This window comes from Puntigrus tetrazona, chromosome 14 (genome assembly GCF_018831695.1).
Source record: "Puntigrus tetrazona isolate hp1 chromosome 14, ASM1883169v1, whole genome shotgun sequence".
Lineage (NCBI taxonomy): Eukaryota > Metazoa > Chordata > Actinopteri > Cypriniformes > Cyprinidae > Puntigrus > Puntigrus tetrazona.
The window spans coordinates 6436605-6459366 of NC_056712.1; the positions used below are offsets into that span (position 1 = coordinate 6436605).

The 22762-nt window shown below is 39.1% G+C and overlaps 1 protein-coding gene across 4 annotated transcripts; it reads right to left on the reverse strand.

The window, feature by feature from the left end:
• Positions 1-2143: 2143 nt before the first annotated feature.
• Positions 2144-18254, reverse strand: frmpd3 (FERM and PDZ domain containing 3). Of its 4 annotated transcripts, none has more exons than XM_043256581.1 (15): positions 18232-18254; positions 17459-17613; positions 17026-17128; positions 16812-16857; positions 15749-15853; positions 12637-12744; positions 10425-10556; positions 9062-9181; positions 8830-8966; positions 8366-8492; positions 7789-7878; positions 7442-7621; positions 7220-7355; positions 5748-6590; positions 2144-5411 (listed from the first exon to the last, which is right to left on the reverse strand). In XM_043256581.1, the coding sequence occupies exons 2-15, from the start codon at positions 17604-17606 to the stop codon at positions 2635-2637; spliced, it is 5052 nt and encodes a 1683-aa protein (XP_043112516.1). In that variant the 5' UTR covers positions 17607-17613; positions 18232-18254; the 3' UTR covers positions 2144-2634. The 4 variants fall into 4 exon arrangements, with proteins under 4 accessions (XP_043112516.1, XP_043112514.1, XP_043112515.1 ...); XM_043256579.1 differs by having other exon boundaries at positions 17026-17215; positions 18232-18249; XM_043256580.1 differs by lacking the exon at positions 18232-18254 and adding an exon at positions 14522-14668 and having other exon boundaries at positions 17031-17128; positions 17459-17499.
• Between the last annotated feature and the right edge of the window lie 4508 nt (positions 18255-22762).

A 22762-nucleotide genomic window follows, 5' to 3' on the forward strand; every position in this document is an offset into this window, starting at 1 on the left:
CTACTAGTTTAATGCTGTAGATCACGTAGGGTTAACTACAGATAAAAACATCATCTAACTCTTTACATGTCAGCTAATTAAACATTAATAATTGGGTAAGTATAGTGTTTATAAATGAAGACTTTGCTGTTTATATTAATGCCTTAACAATGTAGCATCTGCAGTTAATAATCTGAAAATATAATAGATTGTGAGTGATTTAAAAATGCATTGTTACTGTGTACGTTTTAAGTGTTACTGGTAAGTCAATATATGAATTATATATATATATATATATATATATATATATATATAATTATTTAGAGCACTCTTTATGAATTCGATCAGTTGACCTCACAGCCAAAACTAAGCTGAAAATGTTACTTTTAATATTCTTTATTGCTTTAAAACATGACCTTACACACAAAAAAGACCACACAGTGAAGCAAAAACACCGACAAGAACTCAAAGAACTAAATATGAACACATACAACAAAAATGAAGCACAGTGACAAATCTCATTTTGGCAATGCAACTAGTCTCTGACAGAAAGTATGTCTGAAAAAAAGTAGAAACATGAGGATATTGTTTGTATTTTATAAAAATAAACATGTTCCATGCTATATTATACTCTAAAATATAGTTACTATTTGTCTCTGTTACATACTACTATAAATCATAAGATACATGTGATTTCTCTTTAAAATAAAAAGTTATTTTGATAATTGTTTGCAATGTTAGTTCTTTTCATAATGACTTTAAAGCTTCACAAATATCTCATGTTCTTTACAATCTTTTTTGTTGAGCATAGAATAATTCAACTGAAATATTGTAAAACACTAGATTGTATCTGTAGTGTATTGATCTTTTAATGATAGAAATTAATCCAACCCCAGCATTAAACAGTCGACTAGTTGCTGGCTTGACAGAGCCCACTTCATTCGGTGCTATTTTACAGAAGGGATAACATGCAAGACACCAAAACTGAGATGTTAATTGTTTAAATGTCACAGTAGTAGAGCCTTGTATGGATTATGAGACCATCATTTAACCATTTATATCCTATATTTGGAAGAGGAGACAGAAAAGTTTTCAGACATAAGACAGCAGTTGGTTTTATTAAAATACATATAAAACTATTCTGTGTGTGTGGATGGGGACGGGCTATGATCTCAAGAGTGCACAATGGATGACATCACATGATTTTTTTTTTCTTTTACATATAAGACATTTCAAAATATGAAGAAAAACAAAGCAATATTCAAAAAATATTGAAACATTGGTTTTCTGTGTACTTATATAGTCTATACTTGGAAAGAAATGATTTGGTGTTATCTACACAAGCATTGGCTTAGGGATTGTACTAAATGATCCAGATATCATGAGCTCAGCCCACTCTTCCAGTACAAAAAATAAATAAATGATGCCACTGTTTGCCACTACATGTATGAGGTATGGATCTGGATGAGCTTGTGGGGGTGAGAGTGCCATTTTTTTGTGCATTAGCAAACAGGAGCGCCTTTTTGTCTTGGTCTCAGCTCAACCATTGTATCCTTTCAATTAATATTCCGGTAAATTTAAATCTGCTACATTGTCTGCCGTGGGCAGGTGTTTCAATCCACTATCGTGTTAGTGGGCTCTTGTGTTCATAAATATTCATTAAAAAAAGTGTCAGTTCAGACGCTCACAGAGATACAAATCCAGACATTGTGAATGTGATATTGTGAAAAGGGAGCATTTCATGTCACAACAAACAAAATTGAAAAACAAGCACATTACCAAATAACCAGTTCTCTCGCTACCTAATTTACAAAATTTGTTATCATTTAATTTTCTGTGATACATACATACATACATATATATATATATATATATATATATATATATATATATATATATATATATATATATATATATATATATATACATATATATATATATATATATATATATATATATATATATATATATATATATATATATATATATATATATATATATATATACATATATATATATATATATATATATATATATATATATATATATATATATATATATATATATATATATATATATATATATATATATATATATATATATATATATATATATATATATATATATATATATATATATATATATATATATATATATATGCCACCCTCAGGGCATGTTTTAGATTTTGTAACTATAATGTCTCTACAGTAATTGCAATAATGATAATATAGTTTTTCCATTATATGCTTTATAAACCATTGTTAGACACAAATTAACCCCATCAGCCCTTCCCTAGACAGTCACTTTGTTATTTAAATATAGGAACAACTAAATATACAAAAACTAAGTCCATTTCACAGTACCCTTTCTCTAAGAACACGAGTGAACAGCCCTGTTGGTCATCTATAATGCACAGGATCAGGTGTATTTTTTCTCATTTTTGTGCACAATGTAAAAGATCCTTTGTGTGTACAAGTTAGCACAACCTTCATAAACATATAACAGTAGATAGTTATGCAGTTATGGAATTTAGCATTAGGTGAACAGAAAGGCGAGTAAAAATGTAAACCGATAAAGGATCCGAAGAGATTCCTGCCAAAGTGTTGATCAGTTGTCTTTCCGGCCTGCCCTGCAATCTCATGAGTGAATGAGTCATTACTTGCTGGGCAAGGTTTTGATAGGGCGGTTAAGAGAGCCCATGTTGGTGGATGTGTGGAGTTGAGGACTTGCACTCTTATTGGGGAGGCTACTAGAGTGTCCCATTGCCTCTTCAGCAGCACGAAGAAGAAGGGTGTAGTTGACAGCTACCTCTTCGACCTTGCGTAAAAGCTGCAGTTTTTGAGTTTCAGATCGTACACCTCTGACCAGCCGAATGAATGTTTGAGTAAGGTTGCACAGCACCTGGAAGCTAGCTGTGACAGCACTTAGCATTCGAGAGGGACTTTTCTCAACACTTGCCACACGTCTACATGATGCCCTGAACTCTTTAAAACGGACTGCGAGTTCTTGCTTGTACTCTGCCAGTTTTGCAGGAGGAATACGAGGTTCACCCTCGATTTGGGGACTGTTGGCACACTGCCTCAAGATTGAGAGCAGCTCATTGGCATCAAGTTGTGCATTTAGGAATCCGTCAGGAAGCGAGAATGTTTTGCCCTGCAAAGACTGTACCCTTGCCAGGCTAGTTTCCAGATTCCCACAGGCCCGCAGATCAATTCTCTGTGTTTGTGGCTCCTCTTCTTCCTCCTCCTCCTCCCCACTGCAATCCTCTGCATTGAGTACCTGAAGTGTTTTGCTGACTACTGGCATTGCCCTTGAGTCTAGGTGCATCCCTGGCAAAACCTGCAGGGGGATGGAATAAGACAGTTCATCTTTTTCACTGCTCTCATCAGCAGCTTCACATTTGCGATAACAAAAGCAGAAGGAGCAGCATTTTTCTCTGTCCTCAGTATCCTCACTTGGCAACCCCAGAACCTCAGCTGTACCCTCTCGACTTTCCTGAAGAAGCTCCTCTCCCTGAATAAAAAATATCCCCTTCTTTTTTGCATCCCCATCTTTAGTATGTACAGGCTCTACTGGAGTTGGAAGTCTAAGTCCAGTTGCTCTGACTCTTTCCATTTCTTTCTCAAGGCTCTTTGCTTTTGTCGTTTTAACCTCAGCATACAGGGGGGTGCTGTCATTGTTGTCAATCTCCCCTATGCTATATCTCCTTTGTAGCTTTTTGTACTGTGGAGCGCCCATGCATTCTGAACGGGTAGCGCACGTAGGCAAACATGATGTGGGTGTATCTCTGGGTTCCCTTGACTCTAGGCTTGTGGAGCGGATTCGAGTGGTTTTGATTTCCAAAGTCTGAGGTTTTCGTAATTCTCCTTGAGCATGTGGAGACTTTGGAATTGCTGGGGGAGTTTTGGAGACTGTCCTCTCTCGCCCTCTCTGGTCAGCTGCAGAACCGACAGCTGTATCTGGGAGACGCATTCCGCGGCACATTCTCTTACAATCACAGCTGCGTCGCTGCTCTCGTGAGATCCCAGGAACTTTCTGTACAGGACTTGTGCGCAGCTGGCAGGCACATGGGGTAAATGAGGGAACAGGAGAGGATCCCTGTGGTATGAACTCTCCTTGTGATGTTTTAGGTTTTAGAAGCTCCTCCAGGAACTCTAGCTCATACTGCCTGACCTTCTGAAGTTGAGCACGACGCTCATCTGTCTCTCTGCGCAAACGTGCTGGGAAAGTGGCTGAAATTAAATTCCTAAAACTCAGGAAGGGAGTACTACGTTGGGATTTGACTTTGTTATTTGCCTGTTTCTTAAACTCAGCTCCTGGAATAGTTGCACCCTTTTCCGCACAACTTAGGACAAGTGTTGGGTCTACCAGAACAGGCAAACTTTTGGCAGGTTTCTGTTGTTCAACGGGTGCTTTACCCTGGGAGTTCTCTGCCTTTGCATCTGGCATCTCCTTCCGTTCTACTTTAACAGGCATAGCTGGTGAGTACTTGGTAGGAGGCAGGGTGCTAGGCTTCGCCAAGCTTGCATCAGGTGACTTCGATGTGTTCTCTTTGTTGTTAGCTAACTGAAGTCCTTTGGCACGGAGACGCTCATCATCTGTGGGAGATGATGAGTGAAACACCACCAGTTTTTGGGCCTGTGGATCTTTCAGACGCACCTGTGGGCCAGGTTCTGGTCGTACTGGACAGGTGCAAAACAAGTCAGCAGCTGGCAGAAGGCCCTTTGAACTTGAAGGCTTAGTGGTCTCACTTGAGGCATTGTCGGCATCTTGGCACATATTTGTTGAACAAATCTTAGCAGATGCAGTTCTATCCACTGGTAAAAGAACAGGTAAGGCTATACTGGTAGTTTCTAGGGTGACTGTACCAGATTCTTTTTCCTGGACTCCTTCTGAGGTAACAGAGCTTGTTTTATCTTCATCAGCTTGAGGCAACTGATCGGTATTGACTTTGGGAGCTTTCTCTTGATCAGATGCTTTAAGCTCCTCAGATCTCTGCGGTTCAGACTTTTCCAAGGACTCTTTGACAGGGCCTCTTTCTGTTTTTTCTATATCCTTCTCACCTTTTGTTTCATGGCTCTTCCCCTGCTCCACAGAGTTGTCAGAGGGACTAATTCCTTGATTGGGGCATACTTTCAAGGGCACAGACTTACTTAATATCACAGATTTTGGTGGACATCCGCCACGGATCTGGCTCATTGAAAAAGCCCCCCCACCAATTGCTTGTGTGGTACAGCCAGGGATTGTCAAGGGGAAGTCTCGCCGACTGAAAAGTCGCTCTTTGTTGATGTGGTGGGCAAGTAGATAGGCCTGGTTCTGATGCTGTTTCATGGCAGACACCATCTCAGACACATCAGTTAACTCTGAAGAATTTGTCTCATGTCCGGAATCTAGGGATGATTCAGGGGTTATGGCAGCAAGCACAATCAACCCTGTAAGGGAACAGAAAAAAACACAATCATGCTTGTAAGAAATCTCATAAGTTCACAAAATTGCAAGGGGACAAATGCAAGTTCTAAATAAGTAAAAAATTAAATGCTAAAAAAAGTGTTAAGATGTTTGTTATTTTGTTGGTAAAGAGTAGGTAACACTGCATTGATACTTGTTTTGGGACCTTATAACGTAATTTGTTAGCCTTCTGTAATCTGAAGTGGTACAAACAACCAATTTTTATGACTTTTTTGATTTTACAGTTTGCTTGAATTTTACAAGTCTCATTTACTCATAGACATGTAAAGAACCAGCACTTTTAATAGTACATAGTCCACCTGCTGTCTGTTGCGTCTGCTGGTGATGGTGTGGGTAATCCTCTGATGCAGCTAGTGCTTCTAGTGCCTGGAGGGTGGACACTAACGCATCGTCTAACTCCTGAGCGTGGTCTTGAACCGTCCTAGTGGTCACATTATCAATCAGTGTGACAGGAACATCCTCACGACCCTCGGCCAAAGCAGCAGAGGCCTTGATTCCTTTCCGACCCTTTTTAGGGTCGTCTTCATCAGAGCTGTTGTCACGAAACCCAGGGGGCGGTGCTGCTATGGCGGGAGGGGGAGGCTGCAGCTTTCCTCCTCCATCATCCATCTCCTCATCTTCCTCATTCCCAGGCAGAGGTAAGGCAATGAGATCAACAGCCCCTCCTTCACGGGAAGCACATGCATTTGTGCACTGCTGCAAAATGAGCCTTCCTGCCTCCCCAGTGTCGGAGATCAAACCTTCTGCTTGGAGTTTTGCCTTGCAGGAGTCACAAAAAAACCTCTGTGAAGGCTCCATTGTTTTTGCTCTGTTTCTGAAGCTTGAGCTCTCATCGGTGGGACGGTCTTGTTCAGCCACTGATTCGGTGCTCTTTAGAGTGGGGTCAGACTTTGTGCGTGAACGATTCTGTACCTGTGAGATAAGGTTCTCATTAATGTCAAGCTCCTGTTCAGCTTGTATCTGAAGCTCTTGCAGCTGTTGTTGCTCTTTTAAATGGATGTGACACAGGCCAAGGTGCTGAGATATGGGTGATGCTGATGTCTTCTGTGTTGCCTCTCTAGTCGACCCCTCTCTGTCTTCTCGACGACTCCCACTTGGCACAGTGGCTCCGGAGCGGAATTGGGCATGAGAACTTCTGGAATCTAAATGACAGAACTGTCTGAGTGGTTGAACGAGTAGAAAACATGATGGATGGGAATGAGTCCAGATGACAAAGGTGAGTCTGCTGAATAGAGTTCTCAGAGATGGAAAAGAGCCTTGTGGGATGTGATGGCATGCTGTGATCTTTCTCTTTGGCAGACCACAGGAGATGCGAACATCCAATACATGGTTTAGTAACGCAATGCAACATACACTTTACTTCCAGAAATATGCATTTATCTTGATTAGCATTTCAGTTAAGCCTGCATAAACTGGTTTATGATGGGGATGGAGAGCTCAAGAAGATGGAGGGATCAAGCTGGAATTATGAATGATTGCCATGAAAAATCCTTATAAAATATCATCAAAGACCCTTTTGAAAGCAACCTGATCAATTCATGTCATGATTTAAATTTTTTTGGTTTAGAATTATTTAATTTATGTTTTAGATGTCACCATTTTCACACCATTATTAAATCTGTTATATTATGAAATTGCATAGGAAACACAACATATTTTAGTTTAGCTAGTCAGTGGAAGATGAAAAGCAAATGCACAGAAAATCTGAAAATTACATGCAATGACTTTCTTTTATGTTAATGAAATTGCAAAAGTAAGATTTCTAACATACCTGCCTTGATCATATAAGGCTGACCAGGTATCCTGCAGTAGATTGTCCTTTTAGGGTCCACAAATAGCTTGTAATAGCCAGATATCAAACAGGCGAAGTTTGATGCATCTGGCCACTCCATTAATAAGACCAAGGGCTACAATAATTAGTATGGAAATGCATGTTAGTGTTAGATTTTACGATGTTGCATTATGTAATACAGTTTCAGAGCTTTTTCCACACCTTGGCATCCAAAATAACAACCTCAACCCGGGCTACTCCATGATGCTCTCTGAAGAGCTGGACCTTGGCCACACGGCTGAACTCTGCTAAGACCGTTGTTAGGTTGTTCTTCAGGTCAATCACATGGCTAATACCATGTCTCGGCCCAACCAACAACGTAGTGGCTGACTGCTTCTCATCCTTTCAGTAGGAAAAGAAAATAAGGTGAAATTCAGTAAGAGGAGGACAAGCAATTTGGTTGTTTATTGGGTTTAAAAGGTAACTTGGCAATATAACTGGAAAAAGTTGTATAACCATGAAATCAATGCAAGATTATTGTTTAGGAAGTCATCTCAGATTTGTGTTACCAAGCCAACTGTGTGAAACAAGAATCCTCCGAATGGTGGAAGGTCATTTAAGACACGCATGTACTGTAGTTTTCCTTGAAGAGGAGAAACCTGAATAGAAACACAGATAAAGAGAAAAAGGGGGGTTGTGCAAGTGCACAGAGGGTAATATTCTGGCCAGCAGAGGGCAATGTTTTGCTGCTGAAAAGTCTGCTATGTGTAAGAATGATTGGTATAAAGAAATTAATTGCATACTGATTTGCATGTCTATTACAACATAAACCATAAACGATGGCATAAAATGAATACACAAATACAGAAACATGCATTAGACTGAAGAGATGAAAGATTTCTTTCTTGCATGTTTCTTGATTTACATTTTATGACAAAGACCTCCATTTAAGATATACTGTTAAGAAAAAAAAATTGTCAGGACATTATCTATTAGCTCTCCAGACAGTTCAGTTAATTCTAAACATAATGCAGTGTAAAGTACAAAATGCAGATTAAAAAAGTACAGGATTTTTTTTCTAATACAATGCATTGTGCCATATTTGTAATGATATTTGCACTAAATATTCTTAGTAACCACATATACCTTGTTACCAGCTGGTGGAGGATGCTGATATGTCTTCAACAGCTGTGAGAGTGTCTTGCAGACGTTTTTCTCCTTGACAGTTGGCAACAGAGTCAGAGGGAGGAAAGGTTCCAAACCCCATTCTTTCCTAAAGATAATGATGGTGGGTTTAGTCTTCAAAGCATGCCACCAGCTACAAGACCTCACAGTGCTCTTTGATGGTTTCACGAGTGTCATCTGCCATCGGTGTAAAACGATATGCAGCTTATGGTGCTTGCCTAAAATCTAATGCATGCTTCTTTGGTTACTGTACTTTTCTTTCAATGCCTGTTCACATAAATACAACGTTTAGCACAAAATCATCATCGTTGTTCTAAATGTTGCTAAATTGAATTTTATAGAACCTTAATTCATAGTGATTAAGATCTAATGTTATTGAATGAAATTTCTTCTTTTCAGGCGATGATGACTGTTGTAAGACTTACTCCACATGCTTTAGAGAAATCTTCTGATTGGGTCTCGCAATCGACACAGTGATGTAGATGTGGAGGGCTGCCAACCGAAGTGTGACATCAGACTTCCAGTCCATCCCAAACCGCTCTTTAATGACGTCATTGCGGCTCTGGTGAATTTAGAACAAATAACATATCAAGAGGTTATGTATTAATATCTGACCACTCTTGTTTCTTCTTGTGTGAATAATCATGACTAATATACCTGTATGTAGAGGTACTCAAATGCAGCAGGGTCTCTCCTCAGTAAGTCAGCAGGGTCTTTTGGGAAGAAGCAAATCCGAAAAAGACACTTCATTCCCTGGAAGTAGGTCCTGTGAACTACCTAAAAAATACGGAATAAAATACACCTTTGAAATATAACAAATCAATTTCATTACCCCCTAACTCAGATTCTTATTAAAGGTTCTGTTACTGTATATTCATATACAATAGCGTCCATGAGTCTGAGACAACGCTGAATAGAAAATCTCTGATTCAAAATCTAGTTTAAACCACAGAACATTTTAGGATTTGAAATAATTCAATCTAACTGATGTAAAGTAAATGTGATTTCTTAATCAAATAACTGAATTATTTGACATTTGAACTGCTTTGTCCAGACTTCAATTGGAGCAGACAATGTTTTTAGACATAAATACCATTAAATCAAATTCAAATGCTAATACTACTACATTAAAGTGCTTCTATATTCTATAATTTTGTGTGTTTTTGTTGAATTGGCCATTACAAGAACAATGAAACAAACGATTGCCAGAACTGCAGATCTACCTATGATGAAAAGAATATGCTAGAACACTAAAAATAATAACTGGCCCCCTCAAACTCCAGACCTCAACCCCATCAAGCAAATTTGGAGCGAGGAAAATAAACTGTACAGATCTATTGTACATTAAGAGGAAAGCCTTTGGCGTGAGTTGCAGAATGCATGGGATAAGATAATGTTGAAGTTCTCAGGAAATGTATTGACACTATGCCAAGAGGCGTGCTGCTGTAATTTCTGCAAAGTTAGACATACCAAATATTAAAAGGGGTTAAAACAGTACCACTCATTTCATCTGATATTTATTGTGCTCAGAGCAGAAGCTGCATGTTTTATGAACATTCTGAAATTAAATCATGTTTTGGAGGCTAAATAGTCAGATCTGTCAAGTCTTGGCTACCCCTGTACTTCTACAGTATATATTTGTCCAATGACAGACACTCTACAAAAAAGTGTTTTTTCCTTCATTACGATTGTTTGTTATAGAAATAGAAATCTGCTGTAAAGTACCTTGCACTTCACATTTAAGGCTGCTTTTAATGCTCCTTATGCTGATGACATACTTTGCAACTTTTTGAGCACTTTGGGAAATGTTGCCATCAACAGACAACCAGGTTAGACACAAGGCCCACGACCAATCTAAAGTATCTTTAGTGAGTATGTTCTATAAAGTATCAGATTGAAATGTGTTACCCATTCTCAATGGAAATGTGCCCATGTACACTGCTCAAAAAGTTACACATATCATCAGTCTTAGATTGAAAGTAATGCACCAGTCAGTGGTTTCTGGGTGGAATTTACTCACGTGAGACAGTGGCTGGTTTTCCTGGAGCAGATGCAGCCTCTGATTCTGGGCCAGTCCACCGGACTCCAGCACCAAAGCAAAATGCTCAATGTAACGCAGGGAGAGACGATCCTGCAGCGATGATATCACATCCTGGGGCGAACGGCAAAGGAGAACAAGGTGTAGTATTCTTTAGTAACTCTTCTGATGGTTGGTGTTTTTAGCTCTTAAAGCATGAATTCTATATGAATTCTGCACAACTATATATCAGTTATTACAGTGCAAAGTAAATGTAGTGGAAAGCAACAGCATCAGCAGTGCGTAAACTACAGGAGGACAGGCTTGACATTTCCGTCAGTGATAGAGCACTGAAATCAACACTCTCAGTCACCGGACCCTGCACTGGAGACAAATGAGGCTTTTTACTGCCTAGTGGCTTTGCTTCTAAAATGGACGGCAAATATTTAATGAGGTTTCCATGTGACCAGAGCAAATACTGTACTCAAATACTATGGCGAAACACCAATGTGTGCTGGCTGCTGTGATACGCTACATATTTAGTGTTTGATGACAGCGACTCAGGCTATGGGAGATAGACGGATTACTGCACCATGTTCTGTCACCAGGATTGAGATAATCTGTTTGGTGATACTGACCAAAGGCTGAAGATATCAGCTCAGGAGGGATTGTGAGAAATGTCAACAATGCTGTGAAACCCCAGGAGAAGAAAAAAAAGTCAGTAGGCATCAAACCTCACCTCATTTGCACGTTCAAAAATTACAGTGCATTTGAAAGCCGAAACTGTATCGCATTTCTTTCAGTTGATCATACCTCTTGGAATTCATGCTTTATTCTGACGAAACGTGAGATCAGCTGTACACAAGAAAGTGATTACCCTTTTCTCCCACTTTTGCTTTCAGAAAGAAAAATATAGCCCCACTTTATAGTAAGTGTCATGCGTCCTTACATAGTAACTAGATGTGTACGTAGTATATATCCACAGTTCTAATGTTTGATCAGAATGGTTTTAGCTGTTCTTTTTCAGGAGGGATGAGTAACAAATACTCCATCTTCTGCATATATTTTAGTGGACAAAACCCTCTAAAACCAGCCTGCTGACCAGATTAAACCTGCTAAGACCAGGCGGGGTTTTTTTCAGCAAGAATGCAAATTCAGTCCCACATCTGCATTCACCTATGTTCTGCATGGCTTAATAATGTTTATTAATTATAGCAATAAATTAATTAATAATTAAAAAAAAAAAAGATTATTAGCCAAGCTAATTTTTAATGCTGCTATGTACACACCTCCTTTAAATGAATAAGCTGAACGGCTCTAACTATCGTTGATGTCCATCACCGGAAAAACAGTGCAGTCAGTAAAGGGAATAACACACCACTTGGAATTCAGATTCATCATGGAAAACAAATGACGGCTGTGTTCACACTACAAATGTGATTACAATTGTGAATTGTGATGTTTTCTTGAAATGTTATGTTAATTAAGCAGATTAAAGTTGCTGCTTATGAACAAACAGCCACAACTAGATTCTATCACAATTGACAGCTTGTTAAATAAATGAGTTCGAGGCAGGAGTTCATCCATCAGTGTGACGCATCAACGCATTCAACGCAAACCAATGTGTTTACATAACTGACATAATTGATTATTTTGTCATGTCATTTTAAGGCAGCGTTCAACATTTTACATTTTCAAGAGCAGTCTTGACAGTGACCCAGAAGTAAACCAAATCTGTGATCGCTTGTAATGCTTTGACAGAATTTTACATTGTCATTTATGTATTGTATTTTTGTATTTGTATTAATATAAATGCATTGTCATTGTCTTCTGTTACCAGTATGTGGGTTACAGATGTAAATAGCAATGCTTCTATACTATGGCATGTTCATTTATATGCATTGTCCCTATTAAAACAACAACAACAACAACAAAGAGTACACTTTATTTTAAGGTCCAATTCTCATTATTATCTAATGATTAAACAAAACTTTTGTCTCTAATTTGCTGCTTGTCAATGGTTAGTAACGTAGTTGTCAAGATTAGGTAAGGAGTAGGTTAAAGGGATCTAAAATATAGGTATGCAGAATAAGGCTATGAATAAGAATATGAGTTAATAAAAAGCCAATATGCTATTAGTATGCATACTAGTTAATAGTGAGAGTTGGTACTTAAAATAAATTGTTACTGGGAATAGTTTTCCCATCACACTCACCCTAACAGTGGTGCGGCTGTCAAATGTAAAGGATTTGATCTGTCCATTTTCCAGAAACACCTTCAACACATTTGGTATCAGAAGCAGAGAGTCGTCTTTAAGCATGGTCTGAAAGAGACAGATGCAAGAAAGAGGACAGAAAGCAGTCAGTGAACCTCGGACAAGATATTAAGAAAAGAGAAGACTCAATAGGACAACACAGAGTCTCAAATAAGAAAATCTAATATCTAAGAGACAAAGAAAGGAATGTAGAAACGCATGACAGGACTTGAAAGGAAAAACATTAAGCCTGAAACAATGGTTAAAGGGAAGATTTTTGTCTAACTTCTGAGCAATAGTTTAAAGAATTGGAAATACTACAAGAATGTTCTTTAAACATACAGAGTATAGAGGTAGAAGTCATATCCCATTCATTCTATATCCAACGTGAAACCATGTCCTCTAAATGCAGATCAGCTGGACACAAACACTGAATTCAATTGCAGAATATTTGTGTATCTAAGGTAATGGTAAAGGTGCACTAAGTATTTTTTTTTTTTCATGTTGACTCGTTTCACCGACTTGTTCATTTTCCTGGTTTTAAAGGCTATGGTGACATCACGTAAACCCTGTGACTGGCCAAAACCACAAACCATCCATTCTGTCTCTCAGTCTGCTACTGAAATGCAAGTCGCTGGATTTATATGTCACTACTTTGACATATTACTACTATTTTGACCCTAGCCCTAGATCTTTCAAAATATCCAGGAGAAATCACATAAAGTAGTGGAGTGCCTCAGGGTTCAGTGCTTGGACCCTTCCTCTTTAGAGTATTAGGAAAATCAGATCCTACATGCATAGTTCTTGCGCTGGCTCGTATCTTCTTAAGACTAGACTAGTGCAATGCTCTGTTAGCCGGAGATATAAAACACAGCAGTGGATCTTGGTTTTAACCAAAAAGGTCCATGTCAAACTTGTTCTTTTTGTGTTGAAACAACTACAAAAAACCTCTCGGACAGATGAATAAATGTAAATGTAAGCCTTTCTGAACAACCAGTCACAATGACTTTGGATATTATTCTGACACCCGTTGCAAAGATGCTGAAAAGGGTTAAAACAAAGTTTTGATATTGGATTTCCTATTTAGATAATTGACATCCTTGATTATCTTATTTTGCGATGAAAAGTTACTGACATAAGGTGAATGACATTTGCCTTTAATTTTCTTTAATGTTTGTAAAATATTTGTTCACTTACAACTTCTAAAAAGTGGGTAAAAATTACTTAGTGCACCTTGAAGTGGGTGAGAGACCTTGAAGGCACCTTTGTATCGAGAATGAGAGGTCAATAATTTTAGTCAGAATTACATTGATTTATACCATGGTTCCATATTATCAGCTGTCCGTTGATCTTCCACTGAGTGTCATCAATAAAATAATTTCATGTAATCAAATGCTGACACTTAATGAGGTCTGATACACCCATGAAAGTATTGTTCATTTGGCAAGTTCCTTTAGGCTTGCTTCTGGAGCCATGTGCAAAGTGCTATTACACTTCATACACAAATAGAGAATGGAAACAAATAAGCAAGCATCAATTTGGTGTGTCGCTGGGACCATGTCATGACAGACGGTGAAGTGAGCAGGTTTGCTAACTCTATTTTATACAGTGAGCACAATCCCAATCAATTGCACGTTAGCTACGGCGTGAGATGATGTGATATGAATAATAAGTCCCACGTTGGCATTTGTCTTTAAGCCTAACCCCTTTAATAAAAACGTAGCAGCTTGTGTACTCTGTGCTGACAGGCGAGTTTTAATGAAGAAAGCCCGCTGGCCCCTGCTGATCACACAAGATGGATTGACATGATTAGAGGAGGCTCAGGTGAGGGTGGTTTGATCTTTACCGATTTTGGCCCTCTAGGCCTGATCAGCAAGTTTCTTCTTCCAGGAGAGCTGCACACCCCTCCCATCGGTCCGCTTTATTAAATTGGTGCGACCAGCACCCAAGGGTGTAGTGTTGACTCTTCCTTGCTCACAAGGCAGATATCAAACTGTATGGGACATAATCCATGGACATTGACATTAACATGGGTGCTATCGACCCATGTTCACCAAGAGGAGATGGCAGCTGTAGAGCTAATGAAAAGCTACGAATGAATGAATGTCTAGTAACAACATTTGAGGTCATGGGGAGGCTGCAGCCTTTCTCTAGATGCAATGCTACCTTACTCAATTACCCCTTAGAAGACTGAACCAGCTAGTTAAGTAACTTAAAACACCACGATCCGAACCAGAGGGAATTATTTAAAGCTTGCTGTAAGAGTTTGCTTTTTCAATGTGACAAATTGTCCCAGAAAGTCATCCTTGCAGTACTGCAGCATTTGTTCAAATCAGTCTATAGTAAATCCCAGTAAATCTCAGCAACAAAACAAACAAACAAACAAACTAGGACTCATATTCTATTCAGAAAAAGAACATCTGTCAGTATCTGCCTGACTGACTTCTATGCAAATCTACCCTATGTACGCATATGAAACAGAGAAATGCTAGCTCCCTTTCATTCCAACCAAACCAAGCGTAGTCAATTCCAAGCCCTGTGTTTTCATGTATGCACTTTAATAAAGTCTGAGTTCATGGATGGTGGAGGAAGATGAAACCACAGCTGAAGTGCACATGTTTTGGATTAATCCTTTTAGCTTGTCGAAATGGTGGACCACATCTAGAAGGCACCATCGCAGAGAGGATTTACGCCCCTCTGGGTAATAAACCTGCAGTCTGATGAAATGAGATGAGCAGGAGATGTGGAGTGAATCGCACTTCAATATCGAAACTCTGAAATGACAGGCATGTAACACTCTCAAAAGGAGACACTAATGATTGACACGTTGATTTTGTAAATACTAACAAATATTAGCACGAACAGACTGTGAGCGGTCATGTCACAAAATACCTTGAGTCCATTCGACAAACTCAAATCTTACAATCCATACAAGTCATAGCAGAGCTATGGAGTCTATCAGGAGCGTTGGTGTCAGCCAGTGTTGTGCGGCTCTCATTACAGCACATAAAGACAGCTGTGTTAGCACACATATGACTGGGGTGTGATGTGAGCAAGAGGCAGCAGCACATACTGAGTCTGGGTCGCTGATGGACACTTGCTCAGAAAAGCGCACTTTGGGGGGATTGGTTCGCAGACGAGCTTTCTTGGCTGCACTTATGAAGGCAGACTTAGGTGACTAAGGAAACAGAAAGAAAGACAAAGGGAGGGTAGGAAGAAAGGAAGAAAGAAAGAGACATAGACAGGAAAACAGAGGTTGAGATTAGATTCATTTAGAATGATTTAAAAAACTCTTTTAAATAGCTATATTCTCTGCAAACAATGCTTAATGTCTAATGCAGTTTTGCTTCTTAAAAGTATGTTTTATGGACATTTATACATGAAAATATATGGATTAAAAGAATTGTCGATTTGAAAAGACTTACATCCAACCTTCAATGCAACAAATGCGTTGCTTTTACACCCCAAAAGTGTTAGAATACCACCCAAAATGTCCATTTTAAAATTGATGCATTTTTTTATATCGATATGGTACATTTAATGGTGCGTTTAAAACAAGTTTAGATTATAAAGTTTTCAAAAAGTAAGACTTTTAGTGATAAGACTTTCATCATGTAATCTGTAATGGACTACAATTTCTACCCACTGTTCTCTGAATATCACGATAAGACTAAGAATGGCGGTACAGCTGGAGTTGTATATACAGAGGATCAGTCTTTCTTCTGTCAACAGCTGAGCGAATGATTGTACTCCACAAGCTCAGTAGCAACCAAGGTCAAAGTTGAAATTGTTTAAACTTTTGAGAGCTGTTAAAGCTTGACCTCCTTGCAATGTGGTGACAGGGTTAACGCTCCATTGAGCTCAGTGCACTGTGGAACACTGACACAAATCATTCATACTGAATGATACTGAGCTTTCGTCTCAGTATACTAATTATGCAATTACATGAATGTATAGTAATTACGTAACATTGGCACCAAGCAAATATGTTTTCGCACACAAAGCTGAACCTGAATGTCAAATTCCAGTAAAAATGTACAGACTCTATTGAAACTGACATAGTAGTTTGCCTGCATCACTGAAAGGGACCGTTTTAATGTAATTTGGCTCGAAGAAGACATAATGTCCTTAACTACCTGTTGTGGTTGCAGCACAGTGAGAACAATCGAGTCCTTGCACCGCCTGCAGAAGAAAGAGACATTTCGGGAAGTGAGCTGCAGAATGTGAAAAGGGTGTCTTTATCTGAAATGAATTCTCTTATCTGATGGAGACACATGGAATAGAAATACATAAAGCACAGTCATGCGTCCAGACAAGGCCCTTCCCTCTGGTGACAGTAAAGGGTGTTACCTTACAAGGTCTATGACTTTCTCCCGGGGTGAGTCGCTCACGAGTTCCTGGTTGATGGCTAGGATCTGATCTCCAGGATAAAGCTTGCCGTTCGAGGGTCCCTCTGCAAAGGAGGAGTCTGTAAACCCATCTTGCTCTGTATGAGCTCGATAAGTTAAAGCCCCTGACATTGTTGTCTTCTTTTCTTGTCCTAAAATATATGCTGATGTAGATCACTTGCTCATTTTAGTCACACTTTCTCCCTAGGGCTGTTATAATAAACTATCCTACAGTACGTTTTCACACTTCGAATAGAAACTTGTACAGCTCATGCATCTGAATTCCCATTTGATTAGACTAATCTCAGATCTGAAAAACTCAAAAGCCTGGCGCACCAGAGACAGGGGACAACAGACACCTGTCCCATATCTCCAGACAGAGACGCGCATCTTACCCGCAGAGACAGAGCGTACAACGACAGGCCGTTCGCTGCCGGCAATGAACCCGAAGCCGTGGCTTGGATGGCGTTGGATGCAGACCTGTCGAGCTGAGCCAGGAGTCAGGCTACCACTGTCCATACCATCCTGACCGTCTTCTAACATCACAGAGCTACCAAATAAGACAACACAGTGTCTGTAAAATTAAAACCCCATATGTAGGGTCACACAAATCATAACTATGTATTCCAAGAGAACGTGATTTTTATTTTCCATGATTTGCATAACTATAACTGTATTAGGTATCCAGTAGGGTTAGGCTGATAAATTGCTGTCTTGTTAAAAACAAATTCAATATATTTATGACATCCATATGCCACGTGACCAAAAAGATATAATGTGTAGTTAATAAATTAGACTAACTCTAACAGACTGCTTTTTAGAGTCGGATCACTCTACGGTTGCATAAGTAAATAATTCAATAAATTAGCATATTGTGTATCGTCAATCTTATGGATTGACAAAAGGACGATATCACTGTGGACCATATAGCCCAATACTAGTTTCCAACATCTAATACGGACCAGCAATTACATCCGCACAGACAATTTTCTCTGTATCTCGTATAACAGCAAGCCATTAATAAAAACATCAATGCTTTGTGCCATTTTTGGATTCAGTGTTGTATAGATGAGGTTATTTCCTTTGTACTGGTGGAAAGATAAGGTAATTCATCTTTTATGCTTCCCACTGTTCTCATTTGACATAAGAGGATTATTAATGACTGCACCTGTCATATTCCTCTGTGTGCCCATCCTGACCCGGGCCATCCCTGAAAGGACAGAACCGGACCTTGTGAACCGCTTCAGAGGGCTGGCTCTCTTTCCTACACATTCACCTGGGTGGAGAAAGATGAAAGAAGATGAGTTGTAATTTATAGGAGGTCAAATCATGCATATTTAAATCGCTTCATTTTGAACACTTTTTTTATGATTCACACTTTTTCTTTCAATAGGCAAAGTAGTACATTTAATTTTAAATTGGAGTGTACTGTTTTGTAAAATAGAGGTCGGACCCCTACCACTGGATGACCAATACATCAGTTACAGGCTTAGATTGCTAGAACAAATCTAAAGAAGAAGATAAAATAGAGTTTTATTTAAAAGAAATGTTCACTCTTATATTACATTTTACCACAAAGTTATCTTCAATACATGTAAAATAGTAGTCTAGCCTTTTCCATATTAATTAGTTAGCTGAAAGACGTTTTTTTCATATTCTGCCACTTTCCCGATTGCTATAATCCTTTCTCGATGGCGCCCCCACTGACCGCCAGTCTCTCATAATAACAATTTATCTTCCTACATATTTGGATCCACTCGCTAAGTTGAAAAGATAGTTCCCCTAGGACATATATACTTGGGCAAAATGAAAAGCAGCATACTGATACTTTAAAATATAATCATGAACCACAGACCGAAATTCACAGAGCGTGTATCAGATTTTCTTTCTCACACTGCCAACGTTCAGCTTCTAGGAGTCCAATAAAAGTGATTTAATAAATTGAATAAGTCATACTCCAAGATTTTGTGACATTAACCTACAGTTTTGACAAATTCTGGCCCAGTTTTCATCGCTGGGTTTCTGATGTCAGAAAGAGTGCTTGTTAGACTGAGAAGAATATTCTGAATATGCTCCCTGTCATAAATTGGCTCCATACTGCATCTGTAGCTAATGCTATGGGAAGAACCTCCAGTAATTAACATTTTCTGAATCTCGGCTAAAAGCACGGCAGTCCGCTGGATGATGGTTGTAATATTGTCCTCTGAGACTCCTCATCATCAGCGCCTCAAAGGGACCTGCTCGTACCATCAATTTTCAGATTTCTCTTCTCCAAGAATTGGTTTATCAAGCCTGCTATCATGTTTCAGTGAGCATCGTGAAGTAGATATTGTATTTCCTCAGGGGGGAAGACGATGTTGTTCAGGGACTGTTTGCTTCCATCTCGTTTTTATGAGTGAGAACTTGCATGATGTGTGCAGCGTGATGGCAGCTCCGAATGCGAGCGCTCCGATAATTTCAGGATGAAAGCTCTCAGCTTGCTACAGTTCAAATTGCTTGTAAATTTCTACAGTTCTGCAGTAGCCAAAGTGACACGCGAAGAAGGGTCCTGGGGATCTGAAATTGAGCTGGAGCAGACAGACCTTTCCCTTTCTCTCCTTCTTTCTGTCACTGGAGCGAAAGCACTGCGTTTCTCTGGATGAATTCACACGAGACAGTTTATGCCATAGAGCAGTGGTTCCCAACCTTTTCTTGTTTGAGGCACCCTTGGAAAGCCTTTCAAAAGTTCCCGGCACCCTTATAAGGAAATAGATATTTAAAATCTCCGTAGCTTTTTTATTATTATTTATTTATTTGTTTCATTTCGAGAGTTTGCATGCAACAACACCTTGTCCTAGTCCTAGATGATATGAGAATACTGTTTACACTGATTCTGCCTTAATAAAAAATTTTGTTGAAATTTTGGCACCCTCAAAAGATCTCACGGCACCCTTAGTGCCATGGCACACCGGTTGGGAACCACTGCCATAGAGTCCAGAGCGCATCAGACTCTGAGGAGCAGGCAGAAGATGTTGACAAGCTGAAGCTGGACTGGCCCAATAAAGGCCCAATAAAGCCCAGAATGTAGACTTTGCAGGCCATCGCCATACTTTCCATACTTCCGTTGGGAGATCTCAAGATTCTGGAAGCAGCATGTCACTAATCATCCAACTTTTGACTTTACCACCACTACAGGTCTAATAGAGCTGGGTTATTTGAAGAACTCAGCGGCCAGTGAGATTTGTGCAGTCGTGAAAATGGAAGCAGAACATAAGTTGATAAGATATATACCGCAAAACAGCAGCTTATTCCCTTCAGAAAAGTTGAAGTTTTCTGTCTCGCTGATGGCACATATGCACCCGAAGGGACGTGATTAAGTCCTTATCTGCTGCACAGGAAGGCCATCCCTGACCAGATGCTGAACTGCTATGGATTAGCCATTTTGTTGAGCCTGACTGCTCATTTATAAAAAAAGAAGGAAAGAAAAAGATAAATAAAACAACAACTTCCAAAACTTGCATTCTAATTCTATTTCTACTTCTTTTTATTTATTGTAAAAATGACACTAGCATTCATAACCCTATTCTTTTTCTACTTGTTTAAATTTGATTCATTATCAAAAAAAACCCCAAAAAAACAACAACCCTTGCGTACTGCACTTAATGTGCATCACTAGTTTCTCTCATAAAGCCATGGCGTACATAAAAGACATAAACAGAGCCCTCGTGGAAGACGCATTATGCCAAAGCACTTAAAACTCTTAGAACCGGTGTGAATCAGACATGGCCATGCTGATTGAGGCTGAGGTACTAGATTTCGTTTAAGACTCTTTTTTATTCTGTACAGTGAATTTTTCAAGAGCAAGAAAGAAAGAGACAAAGTGAGACAAAAACAAGAAAAATGGAGAGGTCTCAGTAGGAATGGTAATATTGTAGAGCAGAGGCAGCTGACGTCTGTCTGTGAACGTGTCACAATAAAGTGACAATCTTCAATCATCAAGTTCCTCCCGGCAGTTTCTGAAGGTCATGGCTAAAACAGCTTGTTTATTCACGCCAGACTCTTTCTAGCACTTGTTAAAAGACTTTAGGCAGCAGTGGAAGTCTGTATTTGAGGCAGCGGTAACCTTAACATCACCCAACACAATGACTCATCCGCTGGAGGGGAGCTGCGCTCGGGACGGGATGTGTCACGAGGGTTTACTTTCCATCAGGCGAATGCCATGATACATGTGAACACCTGGGAAAATGATGGAGAAGCAGCAGGATCATTCACGAGTTTCACTTCAGTGTAACCCTCTGCTGCTGTTCGGTCAAAATGAATTTTTTGAAGCTTCATCGGAAACTCTGTGACTTTTATGGCATTTGGTAAGTGAACACACACACACACAAAAAATAACGGCACACTTGTGGTCTTTTGTAGGAAATGACCGAACACAAGTATAAACAATAGTAATAATGATACTTGCTTTAGTACGAAATATTTAAAGCCTTTCAAGCTTGGTGAGCTTATCAATTTGCATAAAAATCTTATTTGGTCTAGAAACTTGGCAAAGAAAGCTGTTATTGCTTAAAGGTTACTCGTTCATGAGTTTTGTTTTATTTCGGTTTCAGTTATGTTTAATTGAAAATATGTATTCATTTTGCCCCTGGTATTTCTCATACAATAACTTTATAAATCTGTTTTTTTTTTTTTTTTTTTAATACCATTTCTAGCACATCTTTGTCTTTCTGTATTTTTAACAGCACAAATACTAATGCAGACTTTTGATTGGATATTTTGGTATAAGGTCAGTCATCGTTCAGACCTCTGATTTTACATAACATTAGTTACTAGAGAGTGCAGACGCTTGTTTACTGACAGATTTCATTTGATTGCTACAGTATTCGGTAAATAACCGTAATTTAGAGAACATCAGTTCTAATTTGGGTGTACGTTACTGTAATGACATTAGTGAGACGACCCGAAGGAGCTGCTGTCATTATCAGTTAGATTTAAATCAAATAAATTCCCTATTAGAGGAAGATACACACAACAAAAGACCTAGAAGAGAGGACACACGCATACAAAACAATGCTTCAGCATTAGGCCAACCTTTTCAGCAATGGAGACAGAGTAATACTGTCAAGAAATGCATCCCAAGGGCATGACTAGCTGAAGTGTTGCCATGGATACAGCAGAGACGTGAGCTGATGAAAAGTGAGGTATATGACCGCAACAGATGATGGCTGCCTTCGCACAGACCTCACGCGTCGTCTTCGGCGCTTCTCGCAGTCTTCCTCCCAGAGTCTAGACGCTACTGCTGGGCTGACAAGTTTTTAGCATTCGGTCAAAAAACTATGACGGATTCAGTCATTTGAAAGCTGCACATGTCTGCCTCTTATTTTTTGCCTGTAACGATGGAAACCTGATCTCGCACTAATGCACAGACAAGTGCATCATATTCATAATAAGCGTAATCGTGATTTGTTTTCATTTCCTTTCAATTAACATGCATTGACGTGCACGCTACTTTCTAATGCCATGACTCGATCGATGTGCGCATTTTTGGGAATTTTTACCCAAAAGTAATATTGACTGCATTTAATGAGATCTGGTATGATGGTATGCGATTATTACAGCATTCAATCCCATGCATTTTGAATGTAACAGGCCTAACGCAAAAACATGTTTTCTACAGAATGTCATGAGTTATTAATGAATTCCTGAATAATGCAGCACTT